Source organism: Staurois parvus, unplaced genomic scaffold (genome assembly GCF_062004578.1).
Source record: "Staurois parvus isolate SC_StPar_1 unplaced genomic scaffold, SC_StPar_1.0 ptg000070l, whole genome shotgun sequence".
Lineage (NCBI taxonomy): Eukaryota > Metazoa > Chordata > Amphibia > Anura > Ranidae > Staurois > Staurois parvus.
This window is the reverse complement of record NW_028317866.1, coordinates 2,493,097-2,519,459: the sequence shown is the minus strand read 5'-3', so window position 1 is coordinate 2,519,459 and position 26,363 is coordinate 2,493,097. Positions and strand designations below refer to the sequence as shown.

At 37.5% G+C, this 26,363-nt stretch overlaps 1 protein-coding gene across 4 annotated transcripts in view; it reads right to left on the bottom strand.

The window, feature by feature from the left end:
* Positions 1 to 827: 827 nt before the first annotated feature.
* The window catches only part of BCL11A (BCL11 transcription factor A), a 181,851-nt gene continuing 156,315 nt past the window's right edge, over positions 828 to 26,363 (bottom strand). For 2 of the 4 annotated variants that reach the window (XM_089669212.1, XM_089669214.1), the window contains exons 3-4: positions 6,445 to 8,464; positions 828 to 2,393 (exon numbers count right to left, since the gene is read on the bottom strand). In XM_089669212.1, coding sequence (XP_089525338.1) covers positions 6,447 to 8,464 — 2,018 coding nt within the window. In that variant the 3' untranslated portion in view covers positions 828 to 2,393; positions 6,445 to 6,446. The remainder of the gene's footprint in view (positions 2,394 to 6,444; positions 8,465 to 26,363) is intronic. The other 2 variants (XM_089669213.1, XM_089669215.1) reach the window with 2 other exon arrangements.

Genomic DNA, 26,363 nt, shown 5'->3' with positions numbered 1-26,363 from the left:
CAGTCAAAACTAAGTGGGATATATACAGTACTTATGTACAGGTCATAGGCCTCCATCTGGAGAATCATTGCAAAGCAATACATTCACTGTAGCTGAACGGTGATTCATTGCTATACAGTTGTGTTTGGAGCTGTGACTTTATGAGCTTGCATATTTGGGTCATATTGGTCAAATTGTGTTTTCAAGTCAAAGGATCATTTTAAATATAATAACATGTTGCACTTCTTTTTATTGGTAAGATAAAAGTTCTAGATACATTCAATTTCTTCTGCTTCAGAACCTTCAGGGTTAACCCAGCACATGTTTAAATTTGGCTCATACACACACAAAAAAGTTAAAGATGAGGTCATAGGTTACTCTTTGAGGTTCAACAGACATCTGTATCTGAAACAGGACTCTCTTTAAGTTTTTTTTTTTCTTGTTTAAGAAATATTGCGTACCAGGCTATTAACCCTCTCAACAACTAAAGGCCCTTCGCTGGACACCAAAATTTCTGGATGCTGTTAAAATGCTAAACATATGCAAGGGCAGAAGGATATGTCATGTGCCTGCGTAGATTAGCGTATTGATTATATCCAATTCCCAAAGCAGCAATGTTCTCTTGAACTCGGAAGAGTCATTTTTCTTTCTGTGGTCTTGCGTGCTGTTGATTCCCCTTGTATATCAGGCATTCTTACACATAGCTTGCAATTTTGAATTCCCATCATTTGTATTTGGCATGAACAATGCGTTTCATTTAGCATAATTTGCAATTTTAGGTAAAACCCTTTTTTTTCCTTTTATTTAAACATTTAAAAAAAAATACAAATGAGAGAAGAAAGCAGACCTAAATGTTTACAATTTATTGTGTCAATTTCATTTTTTTTTTCATTTTGGCCCTTTAAAAGGCAAATGTATAGTGTATATTAACAATGATTCTTGGAATATACTTTCAGTATATAACAACGGTTTACATCACATTAAATTCACCCAAAATGGGTAACAAGTAACATAAGAACTGGCAGATTTGTTTTTGTTTTGTTTTTTCTGTTTTTTTAACTTACAATATCATAATATGTACAAACTGCATTAAAAGGACCCCCCTCCCTTCCTGTTATTCCCATAATGCAAGCAATATTTTTAGAATTTCAGGCACTGAAACTATTTCTCATTTATTTTGGATTTATTGCGACTCAGAGGAACATAGAAATGGAAATAGTATATGGAGTTCAACAAGAAAAAAAATCCTTGCTTTACTGATGATCTTCATCAGTTTTACACAAAGTATTTTTTAACAAAATTATTTTGCCTCCACAAGATTCTATTGTGACACTGTTTCGCTTCTAAAATACTTTTACAAGTAGGCCTTGAAAATCTAACAGTAAACAGTTAATGATAACCACATAATTTTTTTTTTCCAGTTTGACATTTTTCAACATAGAAATATATTTATAAAAGTTTCTCTGGACACTAGGTCATGCTTGCATGGAATTTTACAGCAGCTTAAGAACACATTATGGATGCCATATAAATCTGGTGCAGAATTCTAACAAACTTGAAAAGGCCTCAATGGTTCATGGTTTTTATAACACCGTTAATTTATCACACAGTTAGAAAATGTCACACTTTGTATTACTATTTTTCCTTTAGAGCTCAGAGTACAACATGTCATTTGTAAGTTATGTTCTTGTTGACTAGATTTTAAAGCCCCAGTTACCGAGGCAGTACTGTATATTATCTCTTAAATAAGGGTATCAAGAAGTCATAAATAGACAAAGAGCTGCAAAAATACTGCCTAACCCAGTGATTTTGTTTGGGGGGGGGGGGGGTTCTCCTTATCAGTCCAATGCAAGCTGAAATAGACATTTTATACTTCTGACCACTTTTTTACTCCTACAAAATGGGCATCTGATTGATTTTTTCTGAACATTTATGGTACAAATCAGTTAATAAGGTGCCTTTGGGGATCAAATTTAAATCTTCGGGGGCTGTAATAATATCTTAAAATTCTTTGCTATAGCAGTGACTTCCTACATTAAGTCATTGATAAAAGATCAATCCTGGAAACATGATTAGTGAATGGGTATATAGCAATAGAGTCTACATCATGTTGATACAGGAAAGCAATGTACATTAAAGCATCCCTGTCCAGTGTAGTGGCCAAAATTATTCAACTAAATGTTTTTAATGCAGAGGTCTAGTTGAAGTTTTTTTTTCATTTACAATAGGTTGGCCTGTTCATATCAGCATGTTGGTCTTCTCTCTTCTTCTTCTTCTGCTCCAAAGCTAGGTGTTATTTATTTCTGCCCATACTGGTATGCATATTTGTTAACACTTTTGCATATCTTTTCAGACTTCTTGCCATATAAATTTGATTGTTCTGTCCTTAGATTTAATGATGCTGTATTTTCCCCCTAGAAAAAAGGGATACAAATCACACTCTTAGTAAATAAAAATGCACTGCCATAAAGACAAGGGGAATAAAAAGGTTACAAACCATTATGCATAAGAAAGAGTATTCTTTTAATAGAATTGTTTTTATAAAGGCCCAGAAAAAAATTAAAAATGCTATATACAGTATATGCCTAAAAGCCATACAGATGGTAATGCATGCATGGTTTGTAAAATGGACAACAAATATGAGGGCTTGAAAGGAGGAACAAAAATTGATTTGAATTGAAATTTGAATGCAATGTATACACACAATTTTGGATTTATAGTTTGTACAGATATGAAACCAACATAAAAGTGAAGCTGGTGGAATGTGGACTGATGTGGTGGTGGTCTTTATAGTCTCCCGTATTGTATTGTATGCTTAATTTATATTATATTTTGTATTGAAGCCTGAACTTCAGAATGTTGTATATTGCTTTAATGATTTTTGTAGACCTTGACAAAGTTCTCATCTTGATTAAATCATACAAAGTGTGATCTTTATACATGAATCTTAATATAAAAGATTCTTTTTAAAAACCATACACAATTGCTATAAATATCTAATATCAGAATTATAAAATACATTATCCATAGAGTTAATGCTTGTTTTACTTTTTGGCATCTAAGGTTGGATATTTCAAAATGTGTACTATAAAATATAGAGGCCATAATATATTTTTTCTGATATTTGAACCATGTCAATTATGTAAATTTTCAAATAAGGTCACAAGAGGCTTATGCTGTGTAGTTTATTCTTTTTTATTTTTCAATAAAAGGGACAAAATGGGTATATGAACAGGATAATGCAGACAACTGCCAAAAAAACACAGACAGTGGTTTATCCAATAGAAATTAACAGACCAGAAACAAATACAATAAAAGCCAGGTTTGCATGACCTTTGGTCATCAAAATAAAATAAAAAAATAAGAAAATTTTTAAAAAGACCAATATATGTGCCTTAGTTTTAAACAAAAGCACATAAGCAATAATAAATAGTGACTCCCATAGTAAAAGATAAAATTTCAAGTTACGACAAACAGCTTTAATTACATGAATAGAAAAGGCCAATAACAAAATATTCTGCATTGCCATTTACAAAAAAAAGTATTGACTTTAAGTGATCTTTTACCTTAATATGCTTTGCATATGATTTTTTTTTCCAATCTAAATATAAAGCACCATTTTGTTTTTTGGCAATGAAAATAAAATTTAAAATGTGTGTTTCTTTTACTGCACATGACAATTTGATGCTGGAATGTAGGGTGAAAAAAGAGGGACAGAAAGCACACTATAGAACAAACCAATGCCATCAGCTTGTGGTACTGTATACAGTATGGCAGCCAGAGAAAAGAACAAAATAAAGATATGTACAGCCCTCTCTAAGACGGCTCCTCTGCATGACAGTTTAATTGATATTCCCAACCAGCCATCATATGGCTTCTTTACTGTACAATGTGTTTGATTTTTTTTTAAATTTTCTTGTTTTGAAATGTACAAATAGTTTGTACTATATTATCCTGCCAAAATAAAAAAAAATATATTGTGGCAGCTTGTGTTTTTTTTTCCACTACCATAAAAAGGTACCTTGATACCTTTTCAAAAAGAACAAGCAACTGTTAAAAATACAAGCTTCGATATAAATACTATAGTTCCTACACTAGCCAAACATTTAAATTCAAATACCATTCTAAAAATACAGGAAAAAAAGAGAGACAATAGATGTGTTTTAGCATAGGAATCAACATGAGTGTGCATTTTCCCTATATTTAAGTAATATATAATAAGGAACTTTCCCCCCCCCCCCCCACAAAATGCACATTTTTTTTTTATACAACCTGAAAGGATCGGATTCGGGAGATATCCAAGGCATAGAAATTCCTCTACCATTTTTATTTGCAATGAGTAAGTCTTCTACTAAACAATGAAGCCCTAAAATACAGTCACCCTAAACAAAAGTGATGCTTTCTTAACAAAATGAAAATAAATCCACATTTTTATTAAAACTGCTTTTGTACACCAAAATACCCCTGTAATGTAAAAGCCAAAGCAATCAGTTATTTTAAGTACTTGTGGTGGTCTGTTTCCATTCACAGCATTGCCTACATGTTTTCTGTTAGTCAAGTAAATAACTGGCAGAAAGATATATATGTGTGTATATATATACATATATATATATATTTACACACATACATTATGTATGTGTGTGTGTGTATATATATATATATATATATATATATATATAATATATACACACATACACACATATATACACTTGCACACATGTATGTGTGTGTATATATATATATATATATATATATATACATATCGGTTTATGTAGGTGTATATGTCTGTATGCGCATTTATGTGCATACAATCATTTTTTATATATTTATATATATTTTATATAGTTGCAATATTTCCCTCATGTGTAAGTCTGTAAACAGGGAAATTCGTACAGTGCATTTAATTGTATCTGAGCATTCTTTATACTCAACCACAGTACCTCTAATTAAGAAAAAAAAAAAGGTACACATTTTTCTGGAAGAGTCAAGTGCTATTTGAACACCAGTTGGGGCAGATAGTAGCTTAATATTGAAACATTGAAGCAATGTATCTGTGTATCCTTAATAATGGTAATACAGTGCAAAGAAAAAAAAAAAATTTCAGGAGTAAGGATAAAAAAATTTCAGGAGTGAAGATATAATGTCATATAGCAATCTTATTTTAAATGGTGTTTCCTTTTTCTTATTTTTTCCATTTACTTAAAAGGGGTATTTTCAAGGCAAGCCTCAAGAGTTCATAGTTAATCATCATTATATCTAGCTTATATGCCTGTTTCTTTTCAAATAAAAAGGTACCACTTTGTGTCCATATCTCTATTGTGCCACTTGATAGCATATAATTATTAGCTAACTTTCCATACAGTGCAGAATTTGAGAACATGATTGTCAGTCAGACAACCACATATATTAATAATAATTTACTCTAATTTTTTTCTCCTTTTTTTCCAAGGTACTTACAAAGAGTCAATAAAATTAATCTCTTTGCCATTATATTCTAGTTTAGCTTTAATTCAAAGTTTAATCACAAAAACATTAGGTAACATTGAAAAAAGGAGACTCAAATTCCTTCAAACCTGACAGCCAGAGCACCTAGCTTACATATCATTAAATAAATATAATGGAAGAATGATGATTAACTAGAATGTTCTAGGTCATATTTTAGGTAGCCTCAGTTAAAAGAAATACAATATATTATAATTATACATTAGATCAATGGAGACCTACACATATCCATGTTGAATTAAGCTACACTGTCATTTCAACATCGTAAGAACCATTTAAATGGTTTCAAATAGACTGAAGGCACTCAGATATGTTTTGATTTAACCAAGTTAAAGAGCAAATTAATATTTCCAAGGCGTTTTTATTTTTTTTAATTTATAATTTTTCTTTTCTTTTTTTCTTTATTTTTCTAAACACTACAGGTAACCCCTGGCATGAGGAAATGAGGTTCTGCCAGCATTCGCAGCACTATAATTTCTGTCCCTGGAGGTTTGTCGAAGAGATGCTCCCTCTGTACATTGAAAAACAAAGCTGTACATGATATGTATTGCAAAATGTACGCAGCATGGTCACTTGTCAGAACGGAACTGGAAACAGCAATATTTGCTTTGCAACTAATTCAGGGACAATTGAAAGTAGCTATAAAACACACCGTACATGCTTCTATTAAAAAAAAATAAAAAATAAAAAAAACCAACATACACAACATGTAAATTATTGCACAAGAGAAAGGCTCAAAGTTTGCGTAAAATGCAATAGTATTGCCCCAATAAAGAACATGCATTCAAACGGTGAGAACGAAATATAAAAGAAAGAAAATTATAAAAAAAAAATTAAAAAAAAAATCAGGTGTGCTAGTGTTAAGCACATTCTTGTATCCTCGGGTTTCATTATTTTTTTTTTATTTTTTTTTTATCACAAGGGTCTAGAAAAAAAAAATCTACATGGGGTTTATTGATATACCTCTATTCAGTTTTTATATCATTATTCAAGACTCGATCACTGTGCCATTTTTTCATGTGTTTCTCCAGGGTACTGTACACGCTAAAAGGCATCTGACAAATTTCACATTTGTAAACGTCTTTTCCCACCTGACCATGTGTTTTCATGTGCCGGGTAAGTTTGCTACTCTGCGCGCAGGCGTAGTTGCAAAGCTCACACTTATAAGGTCGTTCACCAGTGTGGCTTCTCCTGTGAACAGTGAGGTTACTACAGTTCTTGAAGATTTTTCCACAGTACTCACAAGTATCACTGCGCTTCCCCTCTTTAGAACTGGGCCTTCCAGGCCCCGGCCCACTAATATGGGGAGTGCTTCCTCCACTTCCTGTGCCACTACGGCCTGAAATTCCCCCATCCATCTCTCCTGGAGGTGTAGAGAAACGTAAACTACCATTTTCAGATGAGTGCTCTGAGGAAGAGGCAAAAGGCGATTGTCTAGAGTCTCCAAAATTGAGGAATGGATCTTTTAGCTGCCTAGATGCGGCATAGCCAGCAAGCCACTGGGAGTAAACATTTTCTGCATTAGGCATAGCTGCAACAGGGAGATCAAATTCCTTCTCAAGTTTGATGCGTTTAGAAAAAGGGCTCATAGAACTCGGGCTACCAAGAAGCAATTTTTTTGACAAGCCTCCTGAGGCAGATTCACCAGGTGAACAACCCCTCCCATTTACAGTACCACCGTCTATACGATCTGATTCTCCAGCCACTGAGTCTTCATCACAAGTGTCTCTTTGAGCTTCTGGTTCAGATAAATGCCCTCTTTTATGTTTCTCAACCAGTGCCTGATGAAAAGTATCACTAAAGTGATGCATTGCACCAAGGCCAACACCTTGCATGACATCAGGCATAGATCGACTTTCCTCGCCAGATCTAGAGTTGTTTTCATGGTGACGAGCAGCTTCAAGATTTAGGGCAAAACTATAATCTGGCCGGCTGTCCGTTTCTGTCAAATCCTCCTCCTCCTCCTCTTCTTCCTCCTCTTCCTCTTCTTCTTCTTCCTCCTCCTCTTCCTCGTCGCCATTCTCTGGAATCAGGTTTGGGTCATTTTCACTTTTAAACTTAGCTACTACAGACTTGAGGGCACTGCTTGCACTGCCAACTAAATCACTGGTTCCAGGCTCAGGAGAACTGGCAGTAGACAAACCATCATCCGATTTAACTGTCATTGGGGACGATTTATGCATGTGTGTTTTCATGTGGCGCTTGAGTTTGCTGGCTTGTGTACAAGCATGGTCACAAAGGTTGCACTTATAAGGTTTTTCTCCAGTGTGACTTCTACGGTGTACTACAAGATTGCTCTGAAATTTAAATGTTTTCCCACAAAACTCACAAGACTTTGATTTCATAGGAGGCTGAGAAGGAGGAGGTACAGACTGAAGAGGAGGAAGGGGTGGAGTTGCCAAAAATGGTGGTTTGCTGTTGGATTGGAATGGCTGCAGTAACCTTTGCATAGGGCTTGGCCGATTTGGAGACAAAGGCGGGCTGGAACTAGAAGTGTTTCCAGCTAACTCTCTAAGCCTCCGTGAAAAATCCATAGCTGGTGGCTCCATAGCCAGGGGGTTAAGTCGCAGCACCCTGTCAAAGGCACTCGGGTGATGTGTAGCGAGAGCCATTTCTTCTGCACCCAGGCGTTCTATGCGATGAGGATCCAAGTGATGTCTTGGCGGTGGGCTAAATAGTGGGGGAGTTGGTGGGAATCGACCCTCATTAAGACCAGACGCCTCTCTTGATACTGATCCAGGGATTCTCAATAAGTTAAAGGGATTATTGTCAGCAATATGAATTCCATGGAGTGGTGGCTGTGAGGGACATTCTGCACCCAGTCCTGATGGAATGCCTACCCGGGGTGTAAGTGGACTGCCATGTTCACTTTCCAGATAGATTCTGAAGCCATGAGTGTTCTGTGCATGTTGCAGGAGAAACCATGCACTGGAGAATGGCTGTTTACATGTTGTACATGTATAGCTGCTGGGCTCATCTTTGCCTGAAAAACAGCACAATAGTAACATCAATTATTAATCAGTTAACAAATCATCAAAAGTACAACAATAACTATAATTCTACTTTATTTAAGAAAAAACAGAAGCAAATAAACAGTGGGCATATACTAGTAGAAATATACTTTGATTTCAAATATTGACCACGGAACATTTTTGGCTCAAAAAGTATAGTTACAGTTACAACATTTAGAAGAATGTAAATATTCAGGATATATGGAAAAAAAGATGTGATTGTTGTGGGTGAGATTTTAGTAATCCCATTAAAGACTATTAAACCAGCCATAGATGATGCGATTTTCTTTTCTTCATCCACAGTTTGCAGGAAAGAAAACTGTACTATTCCAATGGCTCATTGGGAGGTATTCCCCCATCAACACTGACTGTTGATGGGGGAATACCTCCCGCTGAGCCATTGGAGTTGACTTACTAAAGGTAAATAGGCTGGTCACTGCAAGTGCTCTGAATCTGAGGGGAACATGCAAAGAAAAAAAACAACAGCATTTTTGCTTGCACATGATTGGATGAAAGAAATCAGAAGAGCTTTGCCTCATTTCAGAGCTTCCCCTCGGATCTAAAGCAACTGCACTTGAAGTGCACTTTCAGGTGCACTTGTGGTACCTCGTAGTGCACTGTATATTTACCTTTAGTAAATCAACCCCGTTATGTTTTCCCAGTGGGCAGAGGGGAAGCCATTCCAGTTTGGAGAACACAGTGATTACTGCTAGTGGCTATAATAGACACTAGCAATAATAGCATGTAAGATTCAACAGGATGGTTGCACCCAAGCTGATTGATTGATTGATTGATTGATCAGTCAACTTGGGTACATTCACCCTGCCCATACATGGTTCGAATCTGCTGAACCGGAACTGTTTATGGCTAGCTTTACTCAGTCTCTCATCAACCTCTACTCAACAAAAGGTTACTCTTCGCTTTAGAGCAAAGGTGATGTTATTTTAAATATCTCTAGCACTGTGCATGCATAAGAACTCAATGTTATATTCATTCTCCGCCTATTATTGAGAGTTTTTATTGTAAGGAAAGTTGTAATTTGTTTAGTGGTCCTCTAAAGATGGAAGTTTACTAGACATTAGCAATACACTGTCACAGTTTAGTCAGACTAAAGACATAAACAAAACAATATGGTTTGCTGACTCAAATTATTGGCTACTACCCAAGAGCTCCTGATGCAAAACACATTCAGTGCACATTTTGTGTTCCTCTTGAAACTAATGTGACATTAGGAATAGGCACTTTTGAAAAATGAAAGAGTTAGGTTGCCTGCCAGGAAGTTGACTAGGGTAAAAAAGGAAAACTACTGGCTGTGTGCAAGCAAAGTGTCTACTGCCAAAACACAAAGAGATGTAACACATCATTTTCTCAAATTTAGGTCCAGATAAATGGTGATAAACCCAAAGAAAAAAATATTTAAAATCGGAACTCCAACCAAAACTTTTTTTTTTGTTCTGGATAGGTTTTCGTGTCCCTGTTGACAAGATTTAAAGATGAACTCTGGGCAGATATAAACGCCTTGCATTTAGCAATACATCTTTGCTTTTTTTTTTTTTTTTTTAATCCAAGCAGTTTAAGTACCTGAAACTGATTTAGTATCTGCGTCTTGTTAATCCCCTGTACAGCAGGGCTCACATGGGACGGATGAGAAGCAACACAAGGAGCCAGTCAGTTGTGCTGCAGTGGTCATGTGCTAACAAGAGCAAAGGGTTCATCGAAATGCATCAGTGTGCATCTTCTTCTCTACTGTCCAGCCTTCTCCTATACTATCCAGGCTGGGGGACAAGCGTTATCAGGGTACTTAACTGCAGCAGAGAAAAATCAGGTCCCCTCCACTGCCAGACTGGGCTGTGCACATCTCAGAACTGGATGATCAGAAATACAAATCCTTTGGCAGATAAGCCAGCTCCCCCTGCGTGTATTTCATCTGTGTATTTAGCTGTTTCCCTGGAGTTCAGTTTAAACTGCATTTCCTTTAGAATCACTTCAATAGGAAATGAAGGGAAATATTCCAAGATGGGACCCTACATTGTGCACTAAATAATATTTTTCTATTAGGGTGGGCAAGGCTTAGAACCTCTGCCTGACTTTTATTATATTATGTATCCTCATTTTCTGTCCTGGTGGCTGGAGTTCCGCTGTGATTCCTATATAGAAAATCAGACATATTGTTATTGGAGATCTGGCATTGGAGTGTTTGTGAATAGACTCTCATTTTCTGACGGTTAAAGAACTATCTTATATTTACTAGAACAGATCAAAGCCATTTATTACGGTCAAAATACGCTAATTCTGAGGAAGAGAAAAAAATATACCAGTGTTATAAATGAAAGCATATTTTCAGTGGAGGGGTGCTTAGCTATAGAGCATGCTTCTGACCTGACCTGTAATTTACTTTGCAATGCATTTTAATCTCATTAAGTGTATCCTGCTCTTGGATAAATCTCTTTACAAGATTAGGTCATACACAGGGAAATTAGGTTTTAAACATTTGCCTAATGTAAAATGTGAAAAGTAGCAAGATTTTCAAATAAAATATTACTGACCCCAGAGCAATACTGTGCAGTCTTCTTGTTGAATTAGGTTTGCATTTAAGTGAAACCCTGGACACTTTTCTTTTTTTAGTTTTTTTAATAGAGGGGAAAAGGTCAGAACCTCCACTGAAATTTAGATTGAAGAAGGGAAAAGGATGAGAATGCCAGTCCTTACACTGTATGTGTCCAGATTAAATGTTATTATTTGTTGCATTCAGTAAAATCACCAATGTGTTTCAGGGTTTCAGAGGTCTGATCCCTTCCTCTGGGCTGGAATGCACAAGGGCTAGAATCTGGACTCAAAAGTTTTTGTGTACACTGCAGAATTTGAAAGGCTAACAGTATGTTTTCCAGCTCTCTGTTCAGCAGCTATCAAATGGAACGCTAGAATAGATACTCTTAGCCTTTCAAATTTCTTGCTGTACACACCAATTCGGCCCTGCTGAACCCCAGCACTGATGAAGGCGGACCTCTGAAGCCCCAAAACATGTTGGACGTTTGGACACATATAGGTGGACTGGCGATCTCCTCCTTTACCCTTCTCTTATGCTTTTAGAAGAACCAACTTGGTGGCTCTTGTAGGATTAGACAGTTGCCTGTAGATTCACATACATTTTGACCAACTAAGACTACAACTTCCCCTAGAGATCTAGCGTTCCTCCTTGTCCTCACCATAATATAGAAATATATTGCAGTCTCTGGGTTGATTGAAAAAACTCTTCTCAGAGTTGTCACTGGGACTAGAAGTGAGAAAATCTCTCCAACAGAGACACAGTAGCAACAAAAACACTTTTTTTCAATCAACTGAGACAAAGCTGAAAGCCTTGTCATATATTCCCTTGTGTGTACATGACCGAAGGAGATTTTATCTCCCTTCCTGTCCCAATGGCAAAGTTTCATTAGGAAGGGTAATCACTCCAACAGGGATGCAGAAAGCAATTTGGGGCTCTACCCTTATTGCTATGAAATCTTAACTTTTAGAATATTAAAGTTCATGGCTATATTCAGTCTTCGGGTTAAGCCGATCATATATGGATAAAAATTCGGCCAGCTCAGCATGGACTAGCTAAATTTTGATCCATGTATGGACACCCTCGGTGTATAAAAGTTGATCTATCAATCGACTTGTGTACACCCAGCCTATTGGGTTTTTTCCAAACAATTAGTGCCACCGACTATAGCCAACAACACTGATCATTCTGTTATGCCAACAGAAAAGGCTCCCCGCACTCCCCGCCAGCAGAACACAAAAGTGCTGTGGGAAGGATTCACCCATGAACACTGACTTTGTCGATGAGGAAATCAAGCAATTTTCTTTCCTTCAAACCATGAGAAATATGTGTTGCAGCACTTAAGCTTAAGGTTTTAAAACAACACTTTTAATTCCCACAATAGTTTACATATACTTTATACTGAGTAATTACGACTTTATATGTGAAACCAGGTCTTAATCCTCTACACCAGAGGTGTCAAACTGGCGGCCCTCCAGCTGTTGCAAAATTACAAGTCCCATCATGCCTCTGCCTTTGGAAGTCATGCTTGTACCTGTCAATCTTGCAATGCCTCATGGGACTTGAAGTTTGGCAACAGCTGGAGGGCCACCAGTTTGACACCAGTGCTCTACACGTACTCTCATGTGAAAGTTTGGGACAATCTTCTACTGGCCACTATAAAGCCTATACTTAATAAACTCTGTGTGTAGTTTTATTTTGCATTTCTCACCAGGATTTATTATGCATTGATCTCTACACCAAAGTGGAAGACAGGGGCGGACTGACCAATTGGAAACTCGGGCACTGCCCGAGGACCTGGGATCAGTAGGGGGCCCCATGAGATGCCCCTGGTACGTTTTTCATAGGCTTTTTTGAGTTTGGGCAAGGACACAGGAGCCCCACGATCCCCTATTGCCCGGGGGCCTCATGAGTTCTCAGTCCACCCTTGGTGGAAGGTACACTCTTTTCTCCTTAACTGATGTTCTGAAAGTAATTTAGAAAAAGATTTAAACCATCTATTGTAGTTATGCCTTATCAAACTTTCTGTGAACAGACATATACATTTATGTCTACCATTACTGCTTTCAAAAGAACACTATCACCAAATCACCAACCTAATCCATACAAATACCAAAGGAGACCCTAACACTGCCCCAAAAAAACACTCAGAAAATTTAAGCACATATGTATACTGGCTGCCAAAAAAATGCACACTTGAAAACTAGATTCTGCCATATGCCCTTGTGGAACAGGATCTCATCTATACCCTTCACAAATTCATGTTCATAGACAAATTGTATACCGCGAAAAAAAGATAAAAGACGAGTACTCAAAATGTCTCAAAACATAGTCCTCTTTTTTTAATACATAGCATGCCTAGGTCTCTGCACAGGTCACTAGATCTCTCCGCTTCTCTATGATGGCAGGGTACGTCCTGAAAACATCAAAGCACCCTGTCTCAGTACTCATTTCAAGAGCCCTCAGTCCTGATGCAAGCAGTAGGCTGACTCTTGGTAGGAGTTCCTAGACAAGCTGCTCTTGTACTTGGGAAGGTTCCTAGGCAGGCTGCATTTGTATGCAGACCACTGTAGGTAAAGACTACATGCTATGCTGAGCCTCCATAATTGAAATAACTGAAACCTGATGAATGAAAGGAGCAGGCGAGGGACAGTAATGCTTCCAGTGAGGAAATGAGGCGGACTTTGTCTGATTTACTGCAGCTTCTAATACACAATGTGAGAAGCTCACAGTGTTCAGTGAAATCAAAGTGAGCAATATCAATATAGGAGAGGAGTCTGAACAAATGTGTAAGCCTGACGGTAGGGATGAAGGTCAGTTTTAATTACAAGTGCATTTGCACTTAACAGTTTTTAGTCACCCTGCAAAGTCCCACAAATACCTACTGAGCCTATCAATGAAGCCCACCTATGGCAGCTTCCTGTGATGGTGTGAGAATGATGCTGCAATGCTCCTGAATTCTGAGCAGAGTTGCCACTCTCATGTAGGCTCTGCCTGCTTGCACTACAGTGGGCTGAGAAGATGATACAAGTAAAGGGGGATTTTACTCAGGGAAGTAAGTTTTTTATTTAGTTTATGAAGCTTGTTCGACAACTTATTGGATTTGGTACTTGTTTATACTGTCATACATGAACCTTTAGTTGTACTTTAAGGGTATCGTTTTCTATTCATTTTTTGTTTTCCTAAAACACCTACATTATTAAAGAATTTTTTTTTATTCTCTCTAAAGCTGATTAAAAAGCAAAACTTCACCCAAAAGTGGACTTTTTGCTTGTTTGCATCCTCCCCCTCTCCACTGCCACATTTGGCATCTTTCAAAACCAGGTACCTGCTCCCACTTCCAGTAAGATTGCCGCGGCGATCTGTGCAGGAGTTCAGCCCCCTCTTCCTTCATTACATATCACAGGTCCCCAAAGACTGTGAGACCATTTACTGCCCGTTTCCCTTACCTAAGGTGCTGGTGCCTGCACCCGAAGCCGATTGAAGAATTGGCTCGGTTGAGGACATTGCTGGATCCCTAGACATGTAAGTGTCCTTACACTATAGTAGAAGTCAGCAGCTACAGTATTTGTAGCTGATAACTTTACATTTTTTTTAGGGGGGAGACTGAAGCTCCTCTTTAGTATGATTAAACGTATTAAAACCTGAATGTAGCTTTTAACTGACAAATAAAAACAAAAGTCAAGTTATTAAATTTTGCTTGTTTAACAGAATGTCAGCATTATCCCAATCTCCCCTTACCTGGAAGTATACTAAAAATTAGGACTACTGCAGAAGGGCCAACATGCCTCCTGCACAGGCATGGCTACCCTGCTCCAATCAACAGCTCCTTGGTCAAAGCTCCTCCCCCTGTTCCCATCTATTAGTCTCCCTATGGCCACTATAGCCCTGTGGAGGGATGATGGTCCGTTGTATCTACTGCACTGGGAGCCTCTTGATGTCCAGCATTGATGGACAAAACTGGATCCTCTTATTGTCTACCTCTAAAGGACAAAATTATGCAGATTAGATAGAGAGTTCTTATTCCAAGTCATTTATAAAATTTTAACCAAAAACACAAGAGTTGAAAAGACTAGTAAGGAAGTATTGCCAAAGCTCTTTTTGGCCATATTTCTATGGGTCACAGGAGTGCACTTAGTTCAGCAATCATCAGAATTTGATCGCTCAGTTCTCGGTGTAGAGCTGGTAGGGGACAGATGCAGAATTTTATTGATTCTGCATCCACCTAGGTGAGTATGTGAGTTTATTTTGTTGAAATCCCACACTTCTCTTTTAACTGTTTATTAATAAGCAACCTTTGATTATTATAGCTTTGAGAATTTGTATGCATCATGTAACAAGTAGTCAAGTAATATATTAAAGCATATCTAAATACTTTTTCTATTTTGGATAGAACTGGGGAAGGTTAAAACTACTGTTAGTTTTTTTGCCATCTGTGTTTAATTAGTGAGATTTCCCTTCACTTCATGTCCTTTAAATGCAATGGGAAGTGAGAGGATAGGTTTCCAGTGTGTAGGAAATCCCCTTGTAGGCTTTGTTTACACTTGCAGTTGGGGAGCAGTAAAAAAAAAAAGCCACACAGCTGAGCTGCTTTTTACTCCCCCTTAACATGCAAAGGTAAAATTAATATCCGCTGCCGTGGATCACTCTTCAGAGGGTCAATGTTTATGTAAATGATCCCTTAGACAGCTGTCACAGGAATAAGCATCCCCTTTTAAAGATTTTCCCTCTATTCCTGTTCTAGAAGTAATCCGAAATTTTAGATGTTCCATTCCCAGTGACATTGGGGATAAGGAAAGGGATTATCACTCTATCCAAAACTTAGAAAAAAACAGTTTTAGGTATACCTTCAATAATGCCAGTGGCAAGAACTGTTAACCTAAACTCTTGCATAACAATAGAAAAGCTGCTTTGAAAATGGTAATTATAACTAGAAATCCTACAGAAAATAAAGCATTGCTGTTTTATAGGTTCCCTGTATTTTACCAAGACAATGTTTGGACTCTATTATACCGAGAGCGAGAGGCCTCTCCGCATTCCTCAACCTCACACCATCAATAAATGTGCTACTTGCCATAATCATTTGAATGACTTTATTCAGGCAATCTTCAGCTGCCTAAAGATCAGGATTGATCTATGTGGCAAAATGATGTTTCCACTTATTTGCTGGAGTGCAAAATGTTCATTTGCTTTGGAGAAAAAAAAATCTTTATTTTGCAAACCTTGGAAACTGTTTTTTTTTATCTGGCTAAACATCTACAAAAAATTGGGGGTCAACAGAGATGAAATTTTTACTAAAATATGTTGGAGGTTAGAGTGACACAACCCTTGTGATTCTCGCTAGAAGCTTTAAAGCCTTGTAAAGAATCACATTTGCATCAAAGGTTTTAACAGATACATTTATTTTACTGGAGTAGATTTAACTAATGATCATAATAGCACAGCTTAGACTTAGAAAATGTCAGTCATCAGAAATCATTTTAATTCATGAGCATAAAATGACACTATTACAATGTAAATGAAATAACCTAAAATCCTTGCTAGGTTAAATATATAGCATTATAGCAATTGAAAGGAAAAACACGGAATAAAGTTTACTTTTATGTCTAATGCAGTTTACTTTTTTCCTATGACAAAATCTTCAGTATACAGTAATATCGCTAATAAAATTCCCACAATCAATACCACAGTCTCTTGCAAAAATTACCCTACTGTCTTTTACTGCACACCCTCCATGCATCCATATAGTCAAGTTGGGCAGGTCCATATTCATGCTATCCTGTATATGAATAGAGGTAAAACCGGGATACACTTGGTTAGAAACTAATTGAGAGTCAAAAAATAGGGGGTGCCAAATGGAAATTATGAATAACCCCAGTGATAAGCATAGCCGACTCACATAGAATAAACTATGTGGTGTCTTCGGGACCCAAAAATAGCATATAGGAAAGGGAAGAAAAACCTAGGGAAAGGAGACCCCTAGATCAAGAAGGTCCAAAAAAGGACAAACAGCGGCTTAATTTAATGAAAAATTACAAAACTTTATTGCAGCAAAATAAGCAGATTACTATAGAAAAAACATCTAATATACATCACATCCTTCATTTGAATTTTACTGTGGGGGTGAATGCCCTGTTTGGTTTTCATTTCATGTTACTCATATGGACTTAGGTCCAGGTATATATCTGGATGAGTATCACCATTTAGGTTTTTACTCTAATTATACATATTGCTCCATTGAGAATCACCTAAATTATTTATTTCATTATGGACTTATTCTTTTTAAGCATTTCTGATTCTGTTCATTAATTGATTTATTTTCCTGCTTATGAGATATATAGGATACGGTTATATTTCATTCTACCTGTGTCCCTTAGCATTTTCCATTTTGGTTTCTCATGGTTCTTTCTTTTTTCTCATCATCTTTAGTGCATGAATTTCACCCCCCACAGGCCTTGCATCATCGCATAGGCGTCGGGACTTTCCAGCGCATGGTGCCATCCCAGACAACCACATCTTTCCCATCCTTTGTTTGTCTCTGTTGGTGGCGGTGAGGTCTTCTTTATTTCCTTCTTTTTTCTATATTATTTTATCCACTTATTTTACTGCAATAAAGTTTTGTAATTTTTCATTAAATTAAGCCACTGTTTGTCCTTTTTTGGACCTTCTTGACCTAGGGGTCTCCTTTCCCTAGGTTTTTCTTCCCTTTCCTATATGCTATCCTGTATGCATAATTTGCTGTGATGTTTCAAAAACTGATATGTAAAAGCTTTAAGTTAACCCATGATTTTTCCATGCAGGGCAAAGCAACGGATTCAATTTACTGCTCTTCTCCCCAGTAGTGCATAGCTTTTCTTTGCTCCCCACCTGCTCCATTCATCAAAGAAAGACAGCCCAGGAGGTGGAGCACCAAAGACACGTAATGGGTAAACATCTATGCTCTATGATTGTACTGTATGTGGCATAAGGCATAGCAGAGTTGCTACTGTTTTGCGGTTTTTGTTTTGATTGGTGTTTCTAAGCACAGGCAGGTTTGAATAAAGTCATAATTATATTAGGCTGTCACAATGACCTCCTTATTTTGTATATTGAACTGTATTTTTGTTACTTGACCTATATATTGTTCTTGTATAGTGCTAAACAACATGTACCACTACTGGAGAAATGTATGACTATTAAAGTATACTGTGCTTTGTTTTGGATTGCTGTTTTATTTTTTGTTTTTTTTTTGTAAAATTGCAAAAATTTGAATAAAAAGTTATTTGGAAAAAAAATTACAGTAGGAGCATGTGACAGTACTGAGCCAATCCTCAAGCACCTGCCCTGTCACATGCTTCTCTATACCTGGAAGTAGAGGGTGCATTCCTAGCGTGTGACCGCTGAACACAGCTAAGTCAGAAATTTGAGTTAACCGGATGCATGATTTTTACAGATGTAAAGGTTTCCTTTAATTGCAAGACAAATAAACTTTGGATGGCAGGATATCTGTACTGGATTACGAGGGTTCATCAACCAAAGGTGAGCATTTTGCACAAGAACCTATGGTCATTTGAATACTTAATTATGTGCAAAGAATTAAAATACATAAGTTTGCTTGACTCGATAGATTTGATAGATCATGTCTAAAGTACAAAAATAAGATAAATAATTAAAATGCGAACAATTTAGTTTGGATTGAGCTGCAACTATTTCTAAACATGTAGCGAATGGCAGAATCACACTTTTAAACTTCTCCCATAAAGCAGGGCTGGCAATGCTGTATAATGATAGGCTGTATTTTCACATGAAGTTCTGTGAGGACGAGTGTGTGACCCAGGTGAAGGCAAGAGCAGGTCAATGGATGCATTAAAGTTACGTTAATAAATAAAATGACTTGTTCAGTCAAGCATGTGTTAATGACACAGCAAGCAAGGATATCACTCAAAACTTTATTGATCATTGTGAACTTTTCATCCTGGCCAGACATCCTTAAAAAGAAATTCTATGTGTGAGAGCAACTGTTATAAAAAATAAAGTGTCCACATAGGTAAATAGGTTGAAAAAAAGGCGCAAGACTATCATCAAGTTCAATCAATGAAAAAAAAGAATACATTAATTGAAAACCTCCATATATATAGAATTCCAATTCAGAAGAAGGCTGAAAGTCAAAATCACAAATATTTCCTATGGCTTTTATTTTCTACTTTGAATAAATAGGTAGTCATATACAGTGCTCAGCATAAATGAGTACACCCCTTTTGAAAAGTAAGATTTTAATCAATATCTCAATGAGCACAAGAACGATTTTCCAAAATTTTGACAAAACTGAGTTTTATAGAACATTTGTTTAGCTCATTACATGAAAGTAAGGTTAATAATATAACTTGGATTACAAAATCTTCAGTATTACTCTAATTATTTGATGCAAAAATGAATACACCCCACAACAAAAATTACTACCTCTAGTATTTTGTATGACCTCCATGATTTGTAAGGAGAGCACCAAGTCTGCTAGGCATGGAATGAACAAGTTGGTGACATATTGCAACATCTATCTTTTTCCATTCTTCCAGAATGACCTCTTTTAGAGCCTGGATGCTGGATGGAGAGTGATGCTCAACTTGCCTCTTCAGAATTCCCCATAGGTGTTCAATTGGGTTCAGATCAGCCTTGGATCATTGTCATGTTGGAAAAGTGCACGACAACCAAGGGCATGGAGTGATGGTAGCATCTTCTCTTTCAATATAGAGCAGTACATCTGTGAATTCATGATACCACCAAAGAAATGCAGCTCCCCGACACCAGTAGCACACATGCAGCCCCACAGAAGGATACTGCCACCACGTTTCACTGTAGGCACCATGCATCTTTCTTTGTACTCCTCACCTTTGTGACACCATACAGTTTTGAAGCCATCAGTTCCAAAAATATTTATCTTGACCTCATCACTCCAGAGCCCATAGTCTTCTTCTTTTTCAGCATGGGCCTTGGCATATTCTAGACAGGCTCTTTTCTGCATGGGCTTTAGGAGAGGTTTCCTTCGTGGATGACACCCATGTATGCCATTCCTTTCAGTGTGTGCCATTTTGTCTCACAGGAAACAATAACCCCAGTTTGGCTTTCTACTTCTTTAGCTTACTGCAGTGAACTTGCATGGCGATTTTCTTCAACCCTTCTCATCAGAAGACACTCCTGTCGAGGTGTTAACTTCCCTGGACATCCTGGACATCTCTGTGAAATAGTTGCAGTTCCATCTTTATTAAATTTTTCTATCACGTTTGCTACAGTATTCTGACTGATAAGTAAAGCTTTGCTGATCTTCTTGTAGCCTTCACCTTTCTTATGGCCCGCATTTGTGGGAGTATTTTGTAGTATAGTGTCGCATAGAAAATGTTGATTCTGAAAGGAAAGTAAAGGTTTTCTGACAAATTTATTGGGGTGTACTCATTTATGCTGAGCACTGTACATAAAGTATTATGTGATCAACTATGCCATCTACACCACATAATTGCTTTTCTGTCTTTAATAAAGTGATAATAAACCCTCAGTTTGTAAGCACTTTCAGCAGCTGATTTAGACACTTAAACTCCCCATAGATGGATCAAACCTCATCAGGAGGACAAGAAACTCATCTGAAGGACTAGCCACATTTTGATCTGTGTGTTGTCCTACCTGTTCAACAGAAGTCAAGTCCCTCTGTCAGAACACAATGTCCCAAAGGTAGGGATCCCTCCATTCACCTCGTTTTTTGTGGATGGAGGAATCTGTTGTTTTTTTTTCCATTCAGCCTCTTGGCTGAATAAAAAAAAAATCATCCATGGCTAGCTTTACTTCGTAGAACTTGTGCCATGACAACTGCCCCAGGTTTTCTTTTGCAGGGTGGCTCCTTTCTCTCTCAGGAGTTTAAGGAGCCTCCTTTAAATTCAAGAACTAGAGTTGTGTCTTCATACACTATGTGCATTAATAGCAACACAAAACCTCATAGCCTAGGATGGTAAGGAACTCCCTTGCTCCTCGCTCCTCCTTCCCTGCCCTTGTCCAACCTAACAGACCGACTGGAGACTTCACTGTCCACTGCTAACTCTTTCCTAGGAAGACTGGAAGTTTAGGGAAATAGCACCAGGAGAATCAGAGCCAGAAACGTACGTAACAGAAAGTAAAAGGAAATCTCTTCAAGGCAAGGAGAAAAAGTCTTTTAGACAGTTGTCACCAGAACAGGAGCCCCAATTGGAATGTTTTGCCTCAGCTCCTGTTTCAATGACAACTCAAACATTTTTTATTGTCCATCGCTTTACCGAACAAAATGGTCACCACGAGAGGTGAATTTCCCCAGTGAGCACACAGAGAGCAATAAAAAAACCTGACAGGGATTCTATCCCTTCTTTGGTCAACCTGTATGAATAACATAAACACTCAGGAGGCCCAGGCAACCATGTTCTTTCCATGAAGGAAAAAGATACACGCAGAACTCTCTGGCATCAGCTTATCTTGAGGGGAAAAAAATAGCAATCCAGAAATGCTTTGTAATCTGTCTGATCATTATTTCCTTTGAGATCTCTTAGCTGGCGGCGTACGCCAGTGCCTACAGACACAAGATCATCAGCCAACATTCAGCCAGATTGGTTGACAATCATCTAAAGTCTATGGTCAGTCATTTCAGCAATAGCATAATTATCTCCCTGTCATTACATTCCATTGAACATGATGACAAAACATCTTAATGTGTGGTAATAGTCATATATTTCTAATGCAGGACAAGGAAAAGAGAAAAATGTATCAACAACTAATGAGATATTTATAACAAAAGAGAAATCAGGATAATTACACCCAAAGACATACAGTTCAGAATTCACACAAGAGAACGACAAAATGTAACTGAGTCAATGACAGCTTCTGGCATGTCCATAGCCACCAGCCGTGGAATCAACTAAGAAGCTGGGGTGGGAGCCAAAAAAGGAGAGAAGCAACATGAAACTACTGAACTATAACAAAAAATGTTTCCTTGCCAAGAAAGTGTAGAACCAAAGTAAATTCCTCATGTGCCAACTAGCTTTGGAAGTGTTGTTCAAAATTGCTTCATTAGAAAAAAAAATGTTGCCTCAATAACCTAAAATGGATGTTATATGTGAACACTTTATACATGTGTATGTCTGCTTTGTCTAGCTGCTAAAGAAAGCATGGGAATACTATGAAACAGCTGTCAATCAGATCTGATGACATTAGGATCACAGGTTCTCTTTTTAGGAAACTGGTAGCTGATGAGGCATTGAGAAAGATGTTCATGGACTCTATCTCATAGTAACACTATCCTAACATAAATATTACTTTTAGCTAGTGGTAGTCACATTCATCTGGACTCCTTCAGTAATGTTGAAGGACATTTCACCACTCATCTATACAGCTTCTTCTGCTCTGAGTGTTGGGAACATTCTCCAGCATTTATAGCCACATGGCTAACTCAGTCACCCTAACACGAATATCATTGCATGCATTCCAATGGTGGATTAAGGAGACAGAGTAGTGTGTCTATAACTGCTGGGTTATGTTCCTGATACTCATTAGAGCTAAGAGGTTCTGCCCCTCCTAATATTTGGGTGGACCTTGCCTCGGTAGGTCTCATGAAGAATGGGATCCACCTTGTTTCAGCTGGGTGAACCACAAGTACTCAGTCCCCATCAAGAGTCTCTGGCACATCTGAGAGTTCATGGCCATGGCTCTTTCTATTCTGAGGAGGACCATATGTTACACCCTGTGCATTTTTTTTGTGTGTTTCACTTTTTGGGAGTCCACTTTAAAAATGCACCTGATGTTTAGCTTTGCGTGTGCACACCACACTCCGGAGTTAAATAAAAAAAAATAGAGCTAAGGAAGCCACTTGGATGAGCTGCAAAATGTCTTTAAGAATACAATTTCAGTTGAATGGGACTAACTACTACCAGCTATACCATGACCTGGATAAATGAGAACCTTCACATAAATATTGCCTTTACTATAAAGTATTATACATACAATCATTAATATGTATTATGCTATGATATGATTTAATGAGCAGAATACTAGCCTGCGCTCAAAAGGAATTATGTCATTATATCATGCAAAGACTTCCTTTCCTCTCCTCTTTCCGTTATTAACAGATAGGGACAACAGCATCTCGCTAGTGTTACTGAAATAAAAATATGGACATCAGGCATAAAACTATCATCTCAATACAGCAATTTCTGATTTTAAGTCCAGCCATTGACAGTTAAAATGTGGACCTAAAGGACAAAGGTTCCATAAAACTCGTTGGAGTTTAGAAATCTAGAGGTATCTGCAGTAGTTTTCAGTCCTCCTTCTCCAATCGAAATATTTTAAAGCATTTTATTAAAGTGTCCTCTTAAGACTACTTAATCATCATCTTGAAGGGGAACTATTGTTATAATTGATTTTATTTTAAATGTTTTTTATAATTAGAACATATACTATTATTTGTTGAAAATGTTTGCTTTTTAAATAAATATCCAACACAGGATACTTTCTTGATACCTCATGCAGAGAAATCTAGGCTTACAAGAAAGTACCGCAATAGCTCTGCTCTTGCAGACAAAAACCACAGTGTATACAGTATAAGCTCTGCAATGACACTGTATAAAACTGCTGTTATTTAAAATAAACCATGCCCACTGGCACAGCATGCCCTGCTGTGATTTTTTTAAACAAAGTGGGTGTTTTCCAACCAGTGTATAGTTTAACACATGCCATAAGCTGGGTGCACATGGGCTAAAAACCATCCGGAAATTGTATGTTAGGCAGGAACTGGCTCGTGTGTACAGCTCCCTGTCTTACGACTGGCTTCTGTCAAATGAGCATGCTGGAAAACCATCATCTGATCAGCATTTGCAGCCAATGGCAGTTTCCTTGTCAGAACACAATAGCTCAGTGGGGGAGATCGCCGCACTGACATTGCTTAGTACAACTGCCTCTCAGTTTTTCTTCGTTCACCCCACTGGGGTGAATGAAAAAAAAAACTCTACGTGTATACCCGTCATTACATTCTGATCATATCTTGTTCTTTAGATTTGCCAACAAGTATGTAGTATAGGGGCCTGCTTGATTAGATATTAATTGAATAGATTGCTTGTGTCCCTTTTTCAGTATATTATTAATAATATTATGGTTTCCTACTTGTTTTGTAGCTGTGTGCATTCAAGAGGTAACTTAAGTCCTCTGTATCTCCAATATCCTTATAACTTATAGTGTGGAAGGGGGTAATTATCCTATATATTATCTCATGGACAATTTGTAGTTTATATAAAGTAACTATAAAAAGGGCTGACATGGGCAATGATCACCTTTGGGTCTGTATTTCAACAAGAAGAACAAAAACTGATTCTATTTCTGAAATATCGTTATCTTCGTTGTAAAATTTATGATGCTCTCTGTCTAATGTTTTCAGCTACCAGAAATAAAAAAGGATTAATTTAGCCAGCTTCAAAGCAATTTTTTGCATACAAGAAGTAATCTTTCTATCTAATCTTCACATGCATACCAAAACATTTCCCCCGAGGCTCAATACATAAAACAAATACTATTTCTTGACTAACAAATATGAAAAATAAACTGTGATCAATGGCAATGTATCTCTAAACTAAATTTTATCCTGTAACCCATTTGATTCCAAGGGCTAAAAAGAGTACAAATTCACTAAGGGCCAGTTCACACCAGAACATGATACGGGGAGATATGTTCCATGTGGGTTTCCTGCATCAAGTTCTAATGTGCTGCCTCTGCGATATGAATGCGGGTGCCATTGTAATGTTATTGGCACCCCAAACGCATATGCAGTGCATTTGCAGGCACCAAACCGTTACTGTGGTACCATGCGGTTGGGTGCAGTACATTATTAGAAGTAGTGCAAGCACTGCTTATTGCATGGGTCCGGTGCGTTTTGCAGCCCATTCAAATGAATGGTGTGAAGCAGCCCTAAAGAAACATACTATTAAAGAATATTACCAACAATATTACTGTTGGCACAATACAGCTAGAACCTTCAGTATCTATACAACAATGGCACTTACAAATATTGTGCAAAGTCAGTGTGCACATTACCACCATGCAGAGCAGAGGAGTAATGTCAGTGGAGTAAAGTGCACCTATCATTTAGTAGCCGACACGCCCAGATTCTGTAAAAATGGGTCTCTAGGTGCTGGGATTCAGTGGTGGTTATGTGAGTAACTATTGAACCCCAAGTTAACCTAGCATGCTATGGTGGTGTACATTTGCTAAGAGATAATAGATGGCTTAAACTAAATATAAACCCAATCACTACAACCTCTTATAAGCTTTAGCATGTTAACTTTTCTAAGGTCATTTTCAGTCATTTTAAATCCACAGCTTTTATTAACCGCTTTCCTGCCGCCCTATAGTAGAAGTACTGGTACAGGGCGGCAGAGCTGCGCACAATCATGTATATATATGTGATTTGTATTTCCGGGTAGGAGGCATTGGCGGCTAGGGATGTCAATCACCAGGTCCTAGACAGAGATTCCCCACCAGCAGCCTGCGATCACCATGTAGAACTGATAGGGGAGAGATCTGTGTGTAAACAACACAGGTCTCTCTCCTGCCAGCAAGGACATGCTGCTTTGTATTTCTCCGCATGTAGTAAAAACAGCACACAGCACACAGCACACACAGTAAAACACACATAACACACAGTTAACCCTTTGATAGCCCAAAAGTTAACTCCTACTTGCCCAGTGTCACTGATCATCGCCATTACTAGTATAAATATTTTTTTTTAAATTCCAGTATATATACCGCCATTTGTAGGTGCTATAACTTTCACATAAACCAATTAATTTACACACATTGGGATTTTTTTTTTAGCAAAGACATGTAGCAGAATACATTTTGGCCTAAATTTATGACAAAATTTTATTTTTTTTATTTTTTTACTGGATATGATTTATACCAAAAAGTCAAAAAAAAATATTTTTTTCCAAATTGTTGGTCTTTTTTTGATTATACCGCAAAAAATAAAAATGCAGATGTGATCAAATACCACAAAAAAAAAGCTCTATTTGTGGGGAAAAGAGACACAAATTTAATTTATGTACAGTGTTGCATGACAGTGCAATTGTCAGTTAAAGTCACGCCGTGCTGTATCGCAAAAAAATGGCCGGGTCAAGAAGGGGGGGGTAAATCCTCCGGAGGGCAAGTGGTTAAAACAATACCTGGTGATTCTGCCATGAAGGACCTTGTGTAGGCACTTCAATGCTCTTCCCCTATCTCTAAGCTACACTCCTGCATCGTAATCATATCATACAGGAGGCTAAAGGTGACCATAGATAACTCTTTTTCTTTTT